We start from the raw sequence: 18,121 nt of genomic DNA, 5'->3' as shown, positions 1-18,121 counted from the left end.
ATCTAGCTCAACACCAACATCTGCTGGTAACTGGTCTGAGCTGGTCATTGATGGTCAAGCTGCTCATCTAGGAGAAAACATGCCCTGCTTTTGAGCAAGCTGGCTGAGCAGTTTAGCTCTCGACCAGCACAGCATATGATTTCTTTGAGTTTGATGGTTTCGCTGGTCTACCAGTGCGAACAATGAGGTTGACCAGTTTGGTAATCAGCTGTTCCTCAAATTGACTTTGCTAATACCACTCGACTACCACACTGCTGGTCTGTGTGGTTGTTTAAAAATTCTGCAGTCTAGCGACGTCAGTCCAGTGCGCATTAGCATTAGCTTACATGTAGCGATATTTCCAATTCTCCTGACTCTTTACCGACCTCGTAATTCAGAGGATCCAGTGACGTACAGGAGAGAAATGTACATATAGGGTTCTGAACACACTTATTTACCCCAGACTGTGATGGAGGCCTATTATACCCTCTTGAATTCCTAGCTACAGATGGCTTTGGCATCAACAGGGCCTGGGATTTTATTAGAAATCCTGAGACTATGTGCAACTCTTCAGAAAAGAAGCTCTCAGAAGTTCTTAGATTACCAATAGCGAATTACATGTCATTAGCATGTGTTAGCGGAACAGGGACTGACTGACCAACCACAACTTTCTGTGCCTTGTCAAAGACAGCCTGGCCACTGACCGACTGACTAACACTACTTTTAACACTACATATAGACCCTGTTCATTACCGGCGTCAGTATTAAGTGTTGTGACCCTTTTTCAGACCCGTTTCGTTGGTCCTATCTTAGTGAGGTAGTAGTAAAAAATAAAAAAATACTGTACTGATGGACATTTATTAAACTTAAAGTGTATTAATATTAGTTTATGATTGACAGTAAAGACATTTATTAATGTCTTTACTGTACAATTAAAGTCCTGTCCTTCCCCATAATTGAGATTCTGATTGGTTCTGTTTGGTAGAGTCTGACCCAGTCCTCCAGTATGTGCCTATAGGTCAGTAGGCCCTATCCTTGACCCCCTGTGGTGTAGAGGCTTGTGCCACTCAGGAGCCCCATATTCATTGTTTTTTGATAGTATTTTATTTAAAATAGTGCCATTACTGGTTCTTTTATGTCTATTTATTTAACTTAATAGATACTGTGATGCTTTTCATGTATTATGAATGTATGATTTCTTGGGAGAGTTCCGATTTTATACCCTATTGCCCATCCCTACACTATTTGATTGACACTGTTATCTTTAAACTGGACATAGGTATGTTGCATAAGCTGATGTTTGTCTATGAACTGTTAAAAGTAGAAGATCCTTGAGGGACTTCTGGAGGTTCTTCAGTTTGAAACTGTGGAGGAACCTCTAAAATCTCCTGAGACCTGGACTTTTGCTTGGTGAGCATTTTTAATTTCTCCGATTTGGGATTAGTAGGACCTAACATCTTGCAAATGTCCTCATATGAGGCCAAAGGGTCAAGGTTTCATGGTGGGGAGAAGCAGACATGTCTGCAGGGTCTCAAGAGGTTTTGAGGAACCTTTAAGAGAAGGTTTTTAGAAGAAAAAGGTTCCTCAGAGCTAAAGAAGCTCTAAACGTTTCTCAAGGATCTTCTACTTCTAACAGTGTAGCATTGTAAGCACTGCTGTAAACAACAGCCCATCATGCAGTGTGAGATAACTCCAGTGCAAAACTCCAGAAGCAACCTTTTAAAGAGCAAACATGTCCTGGCTGATTTATTGCAGTTGGAGTAAAGGGATTACTGCGTGAATCTGATTCTTCTCCAAATGATCCCTTTAAGAGAGTCTTCCATAGCCAAGAACAGACTGTGATACTGCCTGCATCCCCAACAGTGGATTAACTGATAATCTTCACCCAAGGCCACGTTGGACTTTTAGCAAACTACAGCGATTTCTCTTCGCCAGCCTCCCTGCAGGAGCATAACTGGGTGGCACTTCACTGTCTCGTTTCCGGACAGGCCGGGTACTCACGTGGCATGATGCCCTGTTCCACAAGCTGCTCCCGAGTACGTCTCTGCTGGAGTCTGAGCTGCAGCACTGGAAGAGAGCAAAGACAGTGCGGTCAGCGTCTTTCAGCCATGCACTAAACTAAACCCTACACACTCTCTCTGTTTTCACCCCGTGCGGTGAGTGGCCCCTCGGTTGCGTACGGCCCGAGGTAGTGTAACTCTCTAAAGCAGGAACACGAGCCAGACACGTCAAGGTCACTTATTAACCCGCCGAGGCCAAAGCTAACAGAAAAACAGAGCATTCATCATTTTAATATATTTAATCCATAGCTTGCAAACCCACAGCCAAGACGATTCACTGCTCTCCCCCCCTGTTTTCAGAAGATTACGCTGATTCCAAAGTAATGAAAGAAGCAGGCGGGAAAAGGGATCGGAGGCACTGACCTCTAAGTTCGTATGTATGGCAAACATATGTTGCGAGCCACAGAGAGAGGCTGACATGAGAGACGGGCTTCTCGAGCGTGTTAGTGATGAAGGAAAGACTAATAAACATCCCGATGGTCAGATCAGCTGCTTCTCATGACGTCAGCCGAGCGCTGGCTGGACAGTGTCTCCCTCGCGAGTGCTGGGCCGTAAAAAGTGAAATGCTTAGTCTTGCTCTGGATGGGTACACACTGATCCATTAAGCTTTTGGAACATCAGAAAGGAGCGCAGCTCTGGGCACAAGAGCGAAACGTGGAGTATGACGCAGAGCTCATAAATCCCTGGACTGAGCTCGCTGTTATTTTTCCGTCATCAAAACTCGGAGCAGAGGCGCTCAGTTTAAACATTTATAAACACAGGAGGAAGAACGTGTTACTCGGCACAATAACCGCAGCTCCTCTACAAACATATCTGAGGAGAAAGGTAATGGTGGGCTGTGCCGAGTGATGGCGTGATGGCATGAGAAATGCTGTCCAGTAGAGCTGAGTGAAAATGGCCACACAGACCGGGTTCCTCACTACAGAATCAGCAGGTCTGAACTCAAGCTTGAACAACTGGTCATTCGGTAGCTGGTGATATGTGTCTTGCTAGAGAGGGAAGGTGAAGAAGTCAAACCGTGGCATATATTTCAAACATATGTACATATATATTGCCATATATATAAATCTATATATTATTGGTAGGTAAATACAAATATGTTGTATACATATGTAGTAAACATCTATGGAAATATTATAGTACAATTATAGAAGTATTTAATAAATGTATAATATACATCCTTACTGTCCTGCAAAAACCCTGTAACTCATCTCTCGAATTTCATGATAATTGGACCAATAGAAATGCTCTGGAACAAAATGGCTTGGATTACAATTTCTTTACATTGACTTCCATTGAAAGTTAGTAAGGTTTTATCCTTCTTCTGTAAAGTTGCCATTTTGGACATATAGGGTTTTTGCGTTTGTGTTGATATATGGCTGAATATGTCCCATATTTGAAAATGGTCGAGTTTAATATAGTAATATATTTTATATATATAAAAGTAGTTGAGTCAGATAGCTGTGCTTATATAAATATACATATTTACGTTTGCACATGTTTCATTTTCTGTCTTGATCATTTTATATATTACACAATACGCCTCTTAAAGTACAAATGAGTTTAAAATGCTATTTAGATCAAATGTTATATTAAACGTCCAGCAAAATCTGTATAAAAAAAAACTATGCAACAGAACTAAACAGCACAAGTGGGGAGAAATGAGCGAAACAGGCGCTACATATTATCAAAATGAATGAACGAGTGGACGGACAACAGACAAGCAGACAGCCAGGCAGGTCCAACTTTTAGTTCTGAGAAGCCTCTCGCTATGTTTTTCTGACTGGAATGGAGTGAAGCAATGGGGAACGTTTCATTTTGTTACAAAAGGAACAAAACACATCAGCATTGTGATTGAAGAAGGTGCTGCTTACACAAGCGGTACCGAAGTATAGGACCTTCTAGTTTACATTGAACAGGGTTACGTATATACCACCCACTTACTGGGACGTTATTCATAGGGCATATTTTGTACATATGTATTTCCCACGAGAGTAACGTAAAAAATAATGTATTATATTATATACATTAATGTATTATGATGAAATGCACATTGTCAATTTTATTTTTTTTAAGTTTTATATAATAACTTAAATCTGAAAGTAGTTTTTTTTTAGATTGTGGCAGAATTTCATGATGATTTGACCAACAGAAGTGCTTAGAAGATACTGTAGATTGGCCGTTTTTAAAATACCAGCAAACAATACTGCAAACACAATGTTTACTCATATCACCCATCCCTACTGTCCACGCACACCTGCACTCTTAGCTGGGCCTTCACGAGGATCATGGTGAGTTTGACTGGCCTCTGGTCTTGTGTGTTCCCAGGAGAGCTTCCACTATGTCTGAGTGGGGCTCTGACTCATCCTGGCGAAAATAAACCCAAATGCTGTGAGAACGAGGCCTGGGAACAGGCCGAGTCTGAATGTGAAGGCGAGGGTGAGGGCGGTACAGGGAGGCTGGGATCAACATGGACTCGTGCTCCCTGCAGACCTGCGAGACAGGGCGGTAGTAACGAGGGAACTGGATTCAGATCAGAACACTCTGTGCTTGTCCATGTTTTCCATTACGGCCAATGCCAGGGGCTACGTGGGTCCAGAAAGTAAAATTGCATGGGGTCTGTTTGTTCGGATGCAATATCAAAGCAGAAGGCCATTAAGAATCCAACGTTACGCCACATGGAAAGAGAAGCCTCTGACCACATGCCCTCCAGAACTGTGGAGCAATATCTGGAGCCTTATCTGAGCATCAGTGGTCTTGGGTCCACCTCACATTCTAAAAGCTGATGTCAGTGGTTGGTGATGGGCTTTCGCATGAACCCTGGCTGACCCATTGGTGATGCAAGCTGGCTTGGCTGCTTGCTCTCCGACTGTACAGTAAACAAAAGGTTTCCAGTCCATCTTGCCTCTAGTCAAGACCTAACAGCCTGATCTCCTGTCCGTCCGACCGACCGTCCGTCCGTTTGTCCATTCGTAAGTGGAGAGGCTGCAGCACTGGACGTTCTGCATATAAATAAAAGCGACTGGCTTTGTTATGGCTACCGAGCCCTTCTGGCTCTCTGACAGAATTCAGCATGTTTAACAGACTGACGCTGCGCTGGACTGTGTTGACATTACCTCCACAAAATAAATACCCCCTGCTCTCGAGATTACTGTATCTGCACAAGAGATTTACAGAAGAACAGGGGCTGGATGGTGGGCCGGTTTAAACAATATCTAAAGCCTGGAAGATGATTTATGGATGTAAGGTTGGGAAGAAAATGATAAATGGTCTTGAAGTTGAGGTTGATGGATGGTATTAGTGATGGTGGGCAGCGTCCCAATAGCTCAACTCGAACTGGCCATACATCAACAGAAGAGTGGACAGTGTTTTTTTTTTACATTGTGGCAGAACTTCATGATGATTTGACCAACAGAAGTGCTCTTAGAAGTCTTTATACTATAGATTGAGTATTTTTTAAAATACCAGCAACAACACAATAAGTATCAATTCTAAATTAACAAAAAAAAAACACTGCAAACACAATGTTTACTCATATCACCCATCCCTACTGTCCACACTGGGCCTTCACAAGGACTGCTGAGTTTGACTGGATATATGGTGGGCCGGTTTAAACAATATCTAGAGCCTGGAAGATGATTTATGGATGTAAGGTTGGGAAAAAGCTGATAAATGGTCTTGATGTTGAGGTTGATGGATGGTATTAGTGATGGTGGGCAGCGTCCCAACAGCCAATAGCTCACGTTAGAGCTACGCACTTCGTGCCACGCCGTACATCAACAGAAGAGTGGGCCCCTAGAAATATCCTCCATGTGCTTGAATGTACAATGGCAGTGGTGGAAAAACTAACCAAGAAGCTTTGAAGAAGATGAATGCCACACATTACGAAGAAAACACAGCAGCCAAGCCATCCATCAAACCTTTAGATGACATAGGGGTTCATGTTTAGTTGGTTAAGCAAGATCAGATAGGCTGCACAGTAATGGAAAAACACACACCACAACTCCTCAGGCAACCATTACAGGAAGGTCCATCATCAACATCATTATCACCATCATCTAAAATGACAGGAGCTTCAGGAACTAACGTGAGAAACGCTTCAAAAGAAGGCTTTTAGAATGGATTAGGAGTGCTACTACTACTACACACACACACACACACACACACACCACTACTACACACACACACTTCATTTAAGCAGCTTAACACAAACACACCCCTGAAGTTAGTTAGTTCACGTCAGCTCAACAAAACTGCAGCCAAGAACAAAAGCAGAGCAAGAGCCGTTACCCCTGCAGACGGTTGGGGCTTCAACCTCGAGGCAGGCCATGGAGCCAGGAGAGGGGGCCGACAGAGGCCGGGTCTGGAGTCCCATGGAGCGCGAGAGGACCGTTACCGAGTGCTGGGGTTTAGCAGGAGCAGCAACTCAGTGGAGTTAGTACGAAAAACCAGCTCAACTCGTTCCCTCACCCTCACTCCTTCCTTCCCTCCCTCCCTCACTCTCTTACTCTCTTACTCACTCACCCACGGACTGACACTCTCTCTCTCCTTCTCTCTCACACTTGCTCTCTTTCTCTCAAGCTCTTAGTGCCATGGCTCAGCCAATCAGCTGAAGCTGAGGGAGTGGCCAGCAGAGCACAGTCTGTTAACCCTGTCAACACTCAGTTCCCCTCAAAGAGAATCGCACACACACACACACACACACACACACACACACACACACACATGCACACATGCACACACACACACACACACACAAAATGGGACTGGACTGAATGTGACTGGATCTGAAATATCATAGCAGAGCTGCCATTGCAACCACTTGGAACACCTTAGAAACCACCTGAAATACCATAGTTACCACTTCAATTCAGTTTAAATTTATTCGCATAGAGCTTTTCACAAGCACTGTTTTCACAAGGAACTTAAAACACTTAGCAACTGCTATCACAACCACCTCAAAAAAAAACTGGCATACCATAGGGACCACCTAGAAACACCTTAGCAACAGCACAGCACCCTCTTTGCAGTACATCAGAAAGTACTTGACATAATTGACCATAGCAACCGCTGTAGAAACCACCTGAGAACACATTTGCAACTGTCCTAGCAACCACATGGGATACCATGGCAACCACCTAGCAACACCTTAGCATCCACCACCTGAAATTACAATAGCAACTGTCCTAGCAACCACTTGGGATACAACTCACCCACGGACTGACACTCTCTCTCTCCTTCTCTCTCACACTTGCTCTCTTTCTCTCAAGCTCTTAGTGCCATGGCTCAGCCAATCAGCTGAAGCTGAGGGAGTGGCCAGCAGAGCACAGTCTGTTAACCCTGTCAACACTCAGTTCCCCTCAAAGAGAATCGCACACACACACACACACACACACACACACACACATATATATATAAACACACAAAATGGGACTGGACTTTAATACAGAGCAACTCTATGTGAAAGAAGAAGGCCGGGGACTAGATCAGCCAAGTTCCACTTCCCTTTTTTCCACGTTAATGTATTTTCTGTACGGGTTCCAGCTCATCCCGGGAGAGAACCGTGCAAGCTCGCCCCGTCCAAACATGTCACGGGGCAAAAATGACAAAAACAAACACCCCCCGTCACACGGGACTGCAGTGTTTATCTCTGGAAACACATACTGAGTGACATCCAGCTTTTTTTAATGTTATTTTCTTGTTTTTTACTCTCATTTTTCTGTCAGAGCTTTGTTGTCTAACTCTTCCCACAGTTTGCAGGATATCAACATCGCCCCAGCTCCAGATTGTTGGGTCCAATTGCGTAACACAGGCTTATTTACAGCTCTCTGATTGGACATCAAGTTTCCACATAGCAACACATTTTTTGCTCAATCTCTATTCTCTCATAGGAATAAATGGGGTGCAAATGTAACACCCTACCAACCACACAGTACCACACCAACCACCTGAGACATCAGAGCAACTACTTGTAACACCTTAGCAGCAACCCCAGCAACCACATGACATACTTTAGCAAATGATTTAGCAAGCACCTAGAAACACATTGGCAACACAACAGCACCCAATCAACACCTTAACAACCACCTGGAACACCTTAGAAACACCATAGTGGACACTGGGGCAACCACCTGAAATACCTAAGCATTCTTAGCATTGCATAAGAACCACCCACAAAGCCACCTTAGCAACAAAACAGCACCCACTTAGCAGTACCTAGCAGTTGACATACATAGCCATAGCAACTACCCTAGAAAGCACCTGGAACACCTTAGCAACAACCCCAGCAGCCACATGACATACTTTAGCAAATGATTTAGCAACCACCTAGAAAAAGCCCTGGCAAAACAACAACACCAACTTATCAACACCTTAACAACCACCTGGAACACCTTAGAAACGCCATAGCGGACACTGGGGCAACCACCTGAAATACCTAAGCATTCTTGGCATTGCACAAGAACCACCCACAAAAACACCTTAGCAACAACACAGCACCCACTTAGCAGTACCTCAGAAACTATTTGACATACACCATAGCAAACACCCTAGATACCACCTGGAACACCTTAGAAACTGCCCCAGCAACCACCTGGGATACCACAGCAACCACCTAGCAACACCTTAGCAATCCCCATCTGAACACTTTAGCAACTGCCCCAGCAACCACCTGGGATACCATAGCAACCATCTAGCAACACCTTAGCAATCCCCATCTGAAATATCATAGCAAAGCTGCCATTGCAACCACTTGGAACACCTTAGAAACCACCTAAAATACCATAGTTACCACTTCAACTCAATTCAAATTTCTTTGTATAGAGCTTTTCACAAGCACTGTTTTCACAAGGAACTTAAAACACTTAGCAACTGCTATCACAACCACCTCAAAAAAACCTGGCATACCATAGGGACCACCTAGAAACACCTTAGCAACAGCACAGCACCCACTTTGCAGTACCTCAGAAACTACTTGACATACTTCACTATAGCAACCGCTGTAGAAACCACCTGAGAACACATTTGCAACTGTCCTAGCAACCACATGGGATACCATGGCAACCACCTAGCAACACCTTAGCAACCACCACCTGAAATTACAATAGCAACTGTCCTAGCAACCACTTGAAAACAACTTCAAATACTTAAGCAGCCACTTTCCACAAACAGCTGTGCCAGTTTTATGCTCGTTTCTCAGGAAATGCACTTTTTTTTAGCTTAAATGTCAAATATTCAACAAAAAAAAGCACAAATGGCAACAAAATAGCATCATATTTTAATTTGATCAGCTGCTAGAACAGATAGTTATTCCAAAAAAGCAGAAACTCAACATGTACTGGGATCATTTCCACATCATTCTTATGCAACACATTTTTTTGGGGTTTCCATGGGGAAAAAGGCCGTACCAAAGGGCAATCAAGAACACTGAAAAAGAAAAAAAGAGTACGCAGAGTGATAAAGGGTGAAGAGGTTGACATTTCCAGCCAGTTACTGGTCACTGATAATGAGTCAGTGCTGAGAAGACTAGGCTGCGATGTCTACAGCCTCGACTCTCGACTATTCTGCCCTTTGGAGTTAAACAAATCAATGCAAATCAAATATCGGCCACATTTCAGCTTAACTGTACCTCTTCATTTACATGAGGAGTGTTGCATAGGAGTGTACGGTGTGTATGGTTCATATCACCAAACCTATAATCACATGATCACAAAAGTTAGAGTGCATTTTATGCTAGAGATTTATCAGATTTACTGATAAACAGTAATAATAAATATACAAAAAATAACTTACCCTGACAACTACTGATATATGCTACATGGACAAAAGTATTGGGACACCATTCATCGTTACTTCTGAAATCAAGGCTATTAAAAAAACAAGTTAATCCTGCTTTTGTTGGAGTAACCGTCCCTCTAACCGTCCAGGGAAGATGAAAGCATTGCTGTGAGGATTTGATTGCATTCAGCGACAAGAGAGTTAGTGAGGTTTTGATGTTGGATGATGATCGCCACCCCACCTCATCATCCCCAAACTCCCCAACTCATCCCAAAAGTATTGGATGGAGCTCCACCCTCCATCATTCCAGAGAACACAGTTCTTCCACTGCTCCACAGTCTCTACAAGTACTACACTTCACCTCACTTCACATCTGTGTCAGCAATGGGTGCAATTTAAAGTAGCCGAATGCATTCCTTAGAAGAACCGTTAAGTTGGGGAAGTCATCATCCAACACCCTGACCTCACGAATGCTCTTTTAGTACTCTAGATTTCAAAAGAAACAGGCATCCCTATACTTTTGTCCAAATAGTGTCTCTGTACGTTTATCCATCGCTTTTTTAATCAGGCAACGTCTCTTTATGACACACAATCAAACACATCCTGTTAAAGTCTTCTGTCCGTGTGAAGGGGGAACAGGGCGGAGCTTCAATACTGTAATCTGATGGAAATATAAGTCATGTTTGATATGATCTTTGTGAAAACTATGAACTAGTTAATGTGATAAACCACGCTGACAGATAACTGGGTCGGTTTCACACATACTGTGCCTGCATGGTGTGAGTGTTGCTGCTTCTGCTTACACATGTTGGTCTGTACGGTCTAGAGACAAGCAGGTTCTAGATATATTCTTACTTCTTATTTCTAAGAGAATAAACAGTCAAATCCGTCATTTTACTTTCCTAACTCAGTATTTCCTAACCTAGTATCAGAAATGGTGTTTTTGCTCCCGGGCTCCCCCTACTGCTGTGAAGTGTAACTGTATTCTACTCCACTGCTGTCCATACAAATCACACTTAGAGCTCCCCTCATGGACAGCTGTACACATGCATTTCTGGACAAGCTGTCACTGCAGGGTAAAGAAGCATGTGGACTGAGGCGGCAGAGTCATATTACAGGGGTTTTACACTAATATGACCCAGGTTACGCAGCATTCCACAGTTCTGCAGCTGCTGTTTTAACCCCTTATGCTCTGTGAATTTTATTAAGACCCGCCTTTTAACAAAATGAGCCAACCAGCTTGCTAGTTACGCTGCGAGCCCCCAAGACGTGGAGATCTGAGCAAGCGCAGTAGCCAGAACAAGCCAAAAATCAGGGACTTCGTGCATTATTGAGCCAAACGCTACAAACTATTCATACATTTTTCTACATGGAAGGCCAATTACCCTATCCCTGTTCATGTGAACTCCCCACATCAGCTAACAGCTAACACTGGTGCCGACCAACATCACTTAGTTGGCTGCCCACCGCTCTGGGTGTGTGTGTGTACTCACTGCCCCTAACACGTGTGTGTGTGTGAGTGTGTGTTCACTACCAGATGGGTTAAATGCGGAGGACACATTTTGCTGTACAGTGTACACTGTACAATGACAAATACGTGCACCTTTAAGAAGGAGACAGTGCCATCTAGCCACCTGGAGAAAACACGGCCAATTGTGCTCTCTCTGGCTCCGGCTGCTGATGGCAAAGCAGCATGCTTTGGGATTTGAACCCGTGACCCCCAGGCCATAGTGGCAGCGCATTACACTGAGCTACTTTTATTTTAGCTACGTTTTTTTTGCTGATTTAATCAGTAAAATCTCACCTTCTTTTGGCCTATTTTGTTGTCTATGACTGGAAATATCAGCCTGTGGTGCTGCAAAGATAGCCACAGAGTGAACACACTTGCCTATAAGCAATGCAGACTGGCTGAGCTGTTCCAGCTGGGAAAAAAGCCAGGAACCACCAGTAGTTCTGAGGAGTTTAAAGAGGTTTAGGAAAGTATTAATAAAGGAGAATATGTATGGCGTCAGATTTGTGCTTTTGTCGGACACTCTTCAAGCCTGCAGATCTAACCGAAAGCATGTGTGCAGAACGTTCGCTTTTTTTTCAGACCGAAGCTTTGTTTCATTTTCACTGTGTTTTCACTGTGTTTCATTTCGTGTGTGTGTGTGTGTGTGGCAGGCTGTGTGAACGCCATAACCTGTTAACCGAGACATGATAAGCAAGTCGTTCCACTTCTCTCAAGTCATTTAGGGACAGCAGGTGTGAAACCAGCCTGTAAAATGGCTGTGATAGACTGCTGTTAACCACCATGTACATACTGTGCAGAGCAGCTCTTCTGCATGCCTGTCGTCTTAACTAGAGGATCTAAAGCCATCATTTCTTCATTTCTTCTTTTAATTAAGCAAAAAAATAAACAAAATATCGGCAATAAGCACAGCTGTGGGGACTGTATTATTGAAAGAGTGCTTACTGCCCCCGCTGGTCGTGTTGGTATTGCACCTCATAGACACGTTGCATTCATTTTCTGAGGACGTGCACACCCTACTCTACCTTTACATGTAGTGAAAAGTATACTGCAGCTCTGACAGTTACACAGATTGCACAGATTACTGGTTCTGTACTGTTTACTGGTTCTGCACCAGTTTCTTCTGATTAATTAGCATTGAGCCCTTATTAATCACGTTAGGATCAGATGTTTAGATATGCTCAAAAAGCAAAGTTTTAAGGTAAAGGCACAAGAATTTGACCCATCTTTGGAAGTGAACACACACACACACACACACACCCAGAGTGGTGGGCAGCCAACTCCAGCACCCGGGGAGCAGAGAGGATGAAGGGCCTTGCTCAACAGTGGCAGCTTGCCGAGCCTGGGTATCGAACCCACAACCCTGTCATCAATAGCCCGGAGCTCTAATAAGGGTGCCCTGAGTTTATACATGACTACATATTTATGCATTTAGGACAGTCTGAGTTTAATAATATTCACCCCCCCACCACCACCACCAATAGTTGAAATTCTCTCATAATGTCAAAGCTGACAAACTCCAGCAATATGTTCTCAAGGCTTGTGTGCCGTGTGAACATTATGATACCCCTCGTTATTTGGAACCCTTTCATTTGCCAGAGGTCGAGCCTTTTCAGTAATGATTAGTCGGACATGAACCAGCAAAAACAAACAAAGACATTCCTCCTTCGTTTCTGAGATAACGGCCTCAGTGAGTCACTCTTCCACTTGTATTTCTAGGGAGCTAGACTGAGCTGAGCTGGGTTGGACTGCGTCAGGCTGGGCTGGGCTGGGCTGGGCTCTTCTGGGCTGGGCCTGGAGCTGGAATGGGGTGGCATTATCTCCTCAAGTGGTCTGCTCTCAAACAGTGATGGCCACCGGGAGGATAACACACACTGCCCTGGTGGATCCCAGGGGCCGAGTGTATGTGAAAATGTCAGTAGCTAACGGGCCGCAGTTCAGTGCCAGCCTGCCCCTGGACCAGCCCCTCTGTGCCCTCTCATTACCGTTCACATGCCAGTAAAACATTTCCAGCCTGGAGCTTTGGCCACGATTGTGAGAACTGAGCGAAAGCGGCCACGGAGGTGACCGAGGGAACATAAAGTCACCGTGACCAAAGGTCTCAAGAACGCAGCGAAACTTTTCGCCAGGGAAGTCAAAGCAGCGACAAGGATCAGCAGGTCTGAGAGCCCTCAATATTGGTGGGGGGGGGTCTGGGGAACGAGGCTGATGGGAACATATATCATATTAGTTTACCAGTCGCGGACCCTGAAACCAGCCCAGAAACCTCTGGACTGGAGTTAAAGGGGCCGTTTAAGCCGTGATTATACGCTGGCGTCTGCATGCAATTCCAGCGTAATTCCCCCACTTCTCTCTCCACAAACAAATTTCTCAGCTGTCTGAAGGGGCTTATTTTCTCAGTGTCAAAACAAGGCTGGAGTTTAACAGATGATGACGAAGTAGAACGCAGAGTGGAGTGGTGTTGTCATTGCGGGCACTCGGCTCACCGTTCTTTCGCTCCTTGATGGGGGGAAGACCCAGGCTGGGCTGCAGCGACAGCTCCTCCAGGTCGTGGGTCACGGCTTCGCTCCTGGGGCTCGGAACCAGAACCCCCTGTTCCCCCCCTGCTCCCAGACTCCCCTGGGGCTCCATGTTTCCTCAGAGAGGGAGAAGCAAGGGTCTCCTTGGAAACAAGGAGGGGGAGGAGCCAGCAGACGGTGGGAACCTCAGAGCGTGGTCTGGAAAAGAGAAGCGAAAATACTGCATTGTTTTGGAATCATTACCATCATTAACAATCTGGGGCGGAGAGGCGGGAAGTAGTCATTAGGGCTCGATCATTAGTAGTCATTAGGGTTAGTTGGACGTGGATTACAGACATGCCTGATTTTCCTATGAATGAATGCACCAGAGTACAGGGAAACTATACTTACAGTACCGTGGAGTTATTATGCTCAGGAAGTACACTATATTGACAAAAGTATTGGGACACCTGCCCATTCCCTCTTTCTTCTGAAATCAAGGCTATTAAAAAAGAGTTGATCCTGCTTTTTTTAAAGTAACTGTCTCTACTGTCCAGAGAAGAAGATATTCTACTAGATTTTGGAGGAGCACTGCTGTCAGAATGTTGGACGATCATCACCACCCCACCTCTTCATCATCCCCAGCTCCCCAACCCATCCCAAAAGTACTGGATAGAGCTCCACCACCATCCATCATGCCAGAGAACACAGTTTTTCCACTGCTCCACAGCTCCTCAATGCTGGGGGGCTTTATACCCCTCAACTAGCCCACGCCTGGCATTAGGCAGCATGGTGTCAATAGGTTGATGTTGGTTTATCTGCTTCTGCAGAGAGTCCTATTCTATTGGCAGTACTTCTCTACAGGGACTAGACAAGCTGTGTGTGTCAGCAAAGGATGCTAAGAACTTAAAGTTAAAGCTAAATGCATTCAAAAAGCTAAATGGTGTCCACAAACATTCGGACATACCGTGTACCTACATTCTACATTTACCTACAAGTAAACGTAGATGCTCTGAGAAGTATTAAGAGATAGAAGTGAAATGTTCTCTTATACTGAGTAAAATTACAAGTATTTCATTACAATTATATCTGAGTACTTAGGAACAGTAAGGCAGTTTTATAACTGTTAATTCCCGGCCACTAGCTAGGACTTCCCCTATTACACAACACCACCAGCTGTGGGAGGGTAAAAGCTAACATGTGCTTCCTCTCAGGCGCAGGAAATCAGCCACAGCATGTTTTAAATCTGTTACTAACACAGGAGGAGGAGCTAATTCTGTTTACTAACCGAGGAAGGATGAAGAAGTTGTAGGCCCTTGGGCAAAAAACCTCCACAAGACCACCCTCAACACCACAATGGTCTCACACCGACTTGAAAACTTGGTAGAATACTCGAAATGTCCAGCCTATGGCAAATGCATGCTGGCCGAGGACCCCTAGTGGCTAGGGCAATTGGGCACATAGTAACCCATCCATGCAGGTACCATGTACCCATGTTGCTCTTAAGAGAATCAAGCTGCAAAAGGTTGACCAAAGGTCGTCGGTTTGATCCCCTGCATTGGTAAGAAGGGGGGGCTGGGGAAGTGGATGGAACAATGTCCAAATGTTTGTGGACACCCCTCCTAATGAATGCATTCAGGTACTTAAAGTTGCACCCATTGCTGATACAGATGTGCAAATGCACACACAGCAACATACACCTTGTCTAAACACAAGAACACAGCTTGTTTAGTCCCTGTAGAGAAGTACTGCCAATAGAATAGGACTCCCTCTTAACTGGATCAGATAAATAAACATGAACCTACTGGCACCATGCTGCCTAATGCCAGGCGTGGGCTAGTAGAGGGTTATAAAGAGACCCAGCATTGAGGAGCTGTGGAGCAGTGGAAGAACTGTGTTCTCTGGAATGATGGATGGTGGAGCTCCATCCAGTACTTTTCTATGAGATGCGTTAGGGAGTTGGGGATGAGGCGGGGTGTTGATCGTCCAATGTCCTGAACTCCAATCAAATCCTCACAGCAATGCTTCTCCACAATAAAATGGAAAGCCTTCTTCTTCTCTGGACAATAGAGACAGTTACTCCAACAAAAGCAGGATCAACTCCTTTGTTTTTAAAACCTATGATTTCTGAAGTAACGAGCAGGAATGAGCAGGTGTCCCAATACTTTTGTCCATATATACAGGACATGTGAAACAAGAGGAGATTCGTTCTGGTCCATGCTGGTGTTTCTGGACTGTGCTACTAACAAGCCTATCTAATCTGGAATAGAGAAGTAATGGACATGTGGCAATAAAAAAGGAAAGTCTGCAAACAGTGACCAAACGACTCCACCCACTCGCTATCTGTGTGTACTGAAGGTAGTGGCAGAAGACATAGTAAAATATGGAATATTGGAATATCATAACATTTGCATACAGGCAGTTCAGACAATTGGCCCAGGTCATTCTATCAGCTCCACCTTCCACACATGAGCACTGTGTAGTTCTGTAACTCCAGACTGTCTCCATCTGTTTCTCTGCAGACTCTGTTATCAGCCTCAATGCTCAGGACCCCACAGGACGGACCACCACAGATCAGACTGTAGTATTATTTGGGTGGTGGGTCAGTCATTCTCAGCACTGCAGTGACCATGGTGGTGGTGTTGAGTGTGTTAGTAGTATGTGTTGCGCTGCTGCTGGTGGTACGAGTAGTGGATCAGACACAGCAGTGCTGCTGGAGTGCTTAAACACTGTGTCTGTCTGATCACTGTCCACTCTCTATCAGACACTCCTACCTAGCTGGTCCAGCTTGTAGATGTGCAGTCAGATACGCGGCTGCCCACAGGACGCTGCTGGCTGGGTATATTTCTGGTTGGTGGACTGTTCTCAGTCCAGCAGCACTGCTATGTCTGATCCACTACTCGTACCACCAGCCCAACACACACTACTACCATACTCACACCACCAACACCACCAGGTCAGTCAGGGTCACTGCAGTGCTGAGAATGACTGACCCACCACCCAAATACTACAGTCTGATCTGTGGTGGTCTGTCTGATGGGGTCCTGAGCATTAAAGAATAGGGTGAGATGGAGCTACAGAACTACACAGCGCTCCTGTATGGGAGGTGGTGCTGATAGAGTGGGTGGAGTTAATTCTAAATATTTTAATAAGTGAAGATTTAATGTCAAGGCTGTTTTTAAAATGTAAGAAGTAAAAGTGAAATTCTGAAAAATAAAGAATTACTCCAGTAAAGTTTAGATAACCAACATTTCTACTGTAGTAAGATAATGAAGTATTTGTACTTCATTACATATGCATGGATGAGGTGCCCTTGAGCATGGTAACTAACCCCCCAACTGTTCCCCAGGTTCCCCACTGTTCTGAGGTGGTTCCCCTCTGATCCGGGGTTATGATTACCTGCACAGATGGGTTAAATGCAGATGCTACATACATTTACATTTACGGCATTTAGCTGACGCTCTTATCCAGAGCGACTTACAGGGTTACTTGTATTACACAGGTGGGCCAATGCAGTGTTAGGAGTCTGGCCCAAGGACTCTTATTGGTGTAGTGCAGCGAAGTCACCCAGGCCGGAAATTGAACCCCAGTCTCCCACACAGTGTGGTAGCTCAGTGCCAGGTAGTGGTGTTATCTGTTGTGCCACACCAATATACTGCTGCACTGCTGTGCAAAAGCTATAAATTCAAATCCCAGTTCACTTCACACACCGGTGGGAATTCTACCAATGAATTCTGTAATAGGAAATGCCTCACAGTAACAGTTTAGTGCTCAAACACAAAGAAAAGCTCCTCATCATTCCAGCGTGGCTGGAATGACCGGAGTTAATTAGTTGTTGCAAAGTTGCAGTGATGTATTGAACTTTGCTTCGACCAAGGAAACAAATAGTGCTTTCCACTGGCTTCGAGTTGCTTTAAAGGAAGTTTCAAATTCACATTCGCTCATCAAACCTTTAACGTTAGCCTCGGTCGGATCGCGGCGTGCCAGGAAATTTCAATTTGAAAAGAAACTAAACATTAGTCATTCAGCACAACACTCAACTGCATCCTTTCAGCGGAATTATTTTATGAATTTATGATCACTGAGCTCAGCTTATGAAAAATATCAACAACAACCCTTCTGCAGTTTTCCAAAAGCCTCAACCGACACATTCATAATCCCTGATTCATTCCAGTCCAGTCAAGGTTTATTTGTCATTTGCACGACATATCTGAAGATTCAGCATTGATACGCTTGTGGAGAAACTCTACAGCTGGATAGCAATTACTGTATATTCTATATATTACTATACAATACAC

General features: G+C 44.5%; 1 protein-coding gene across 5 annotated transcripts in view; it reads right to left on the bottom strand.

The window, feature by feature from the left end:
• Nucleotides 1–18,121, bottom strand: part of mrtfbb (myocardin related transcription factor Bb) — a 68,870-nt gene that overhangs the window by 22,557 nt on the left and 28,192 nt on the right. For 3 of the 5 annotated variants that reach the window (XM_072676435.1, XM_072676437.1, XM_072676436.1), the window contains exons 3-4: nucleotides 13,812–14,042; nucleotides 1,981–2,046 (exon numbers count right to left, since the gene is read on the bottom strand). In XM_072676435.1, the coding sequence (XP_072532536.1) occupies nucleotides 1,981–2,046; nucleotides 13,812–13,956 (211 nt within the window). In that variant the 5' untranslated portion in view covers nucleotides 13,957–14,042. The other 2 variants (XM_072676439.1, XM_072676438.1) reach the window with 2 other exon arrangements.

The sequence above is a fragment of the Salminus brasiliensis genome, chromosome 3 (assembly GCF_030463535.1).
Source record: "Salminus brasiliensis chromosome 3, fSalBra1.hap2, whole genome shotgun sequence".
NCBI classification, from domain to species: domain Eukaryota; kingdom Metazoa; phylum Chordata; class Actinopteri; order Characiformes; family Bryconidae; genus Salminus; species Salminus brasiliensis.
The sequence above is the reverse complement of the archived record's forward strand: the minus strand, read 5'-3'. Positions and strand labels throughout refer to the sequence as shown.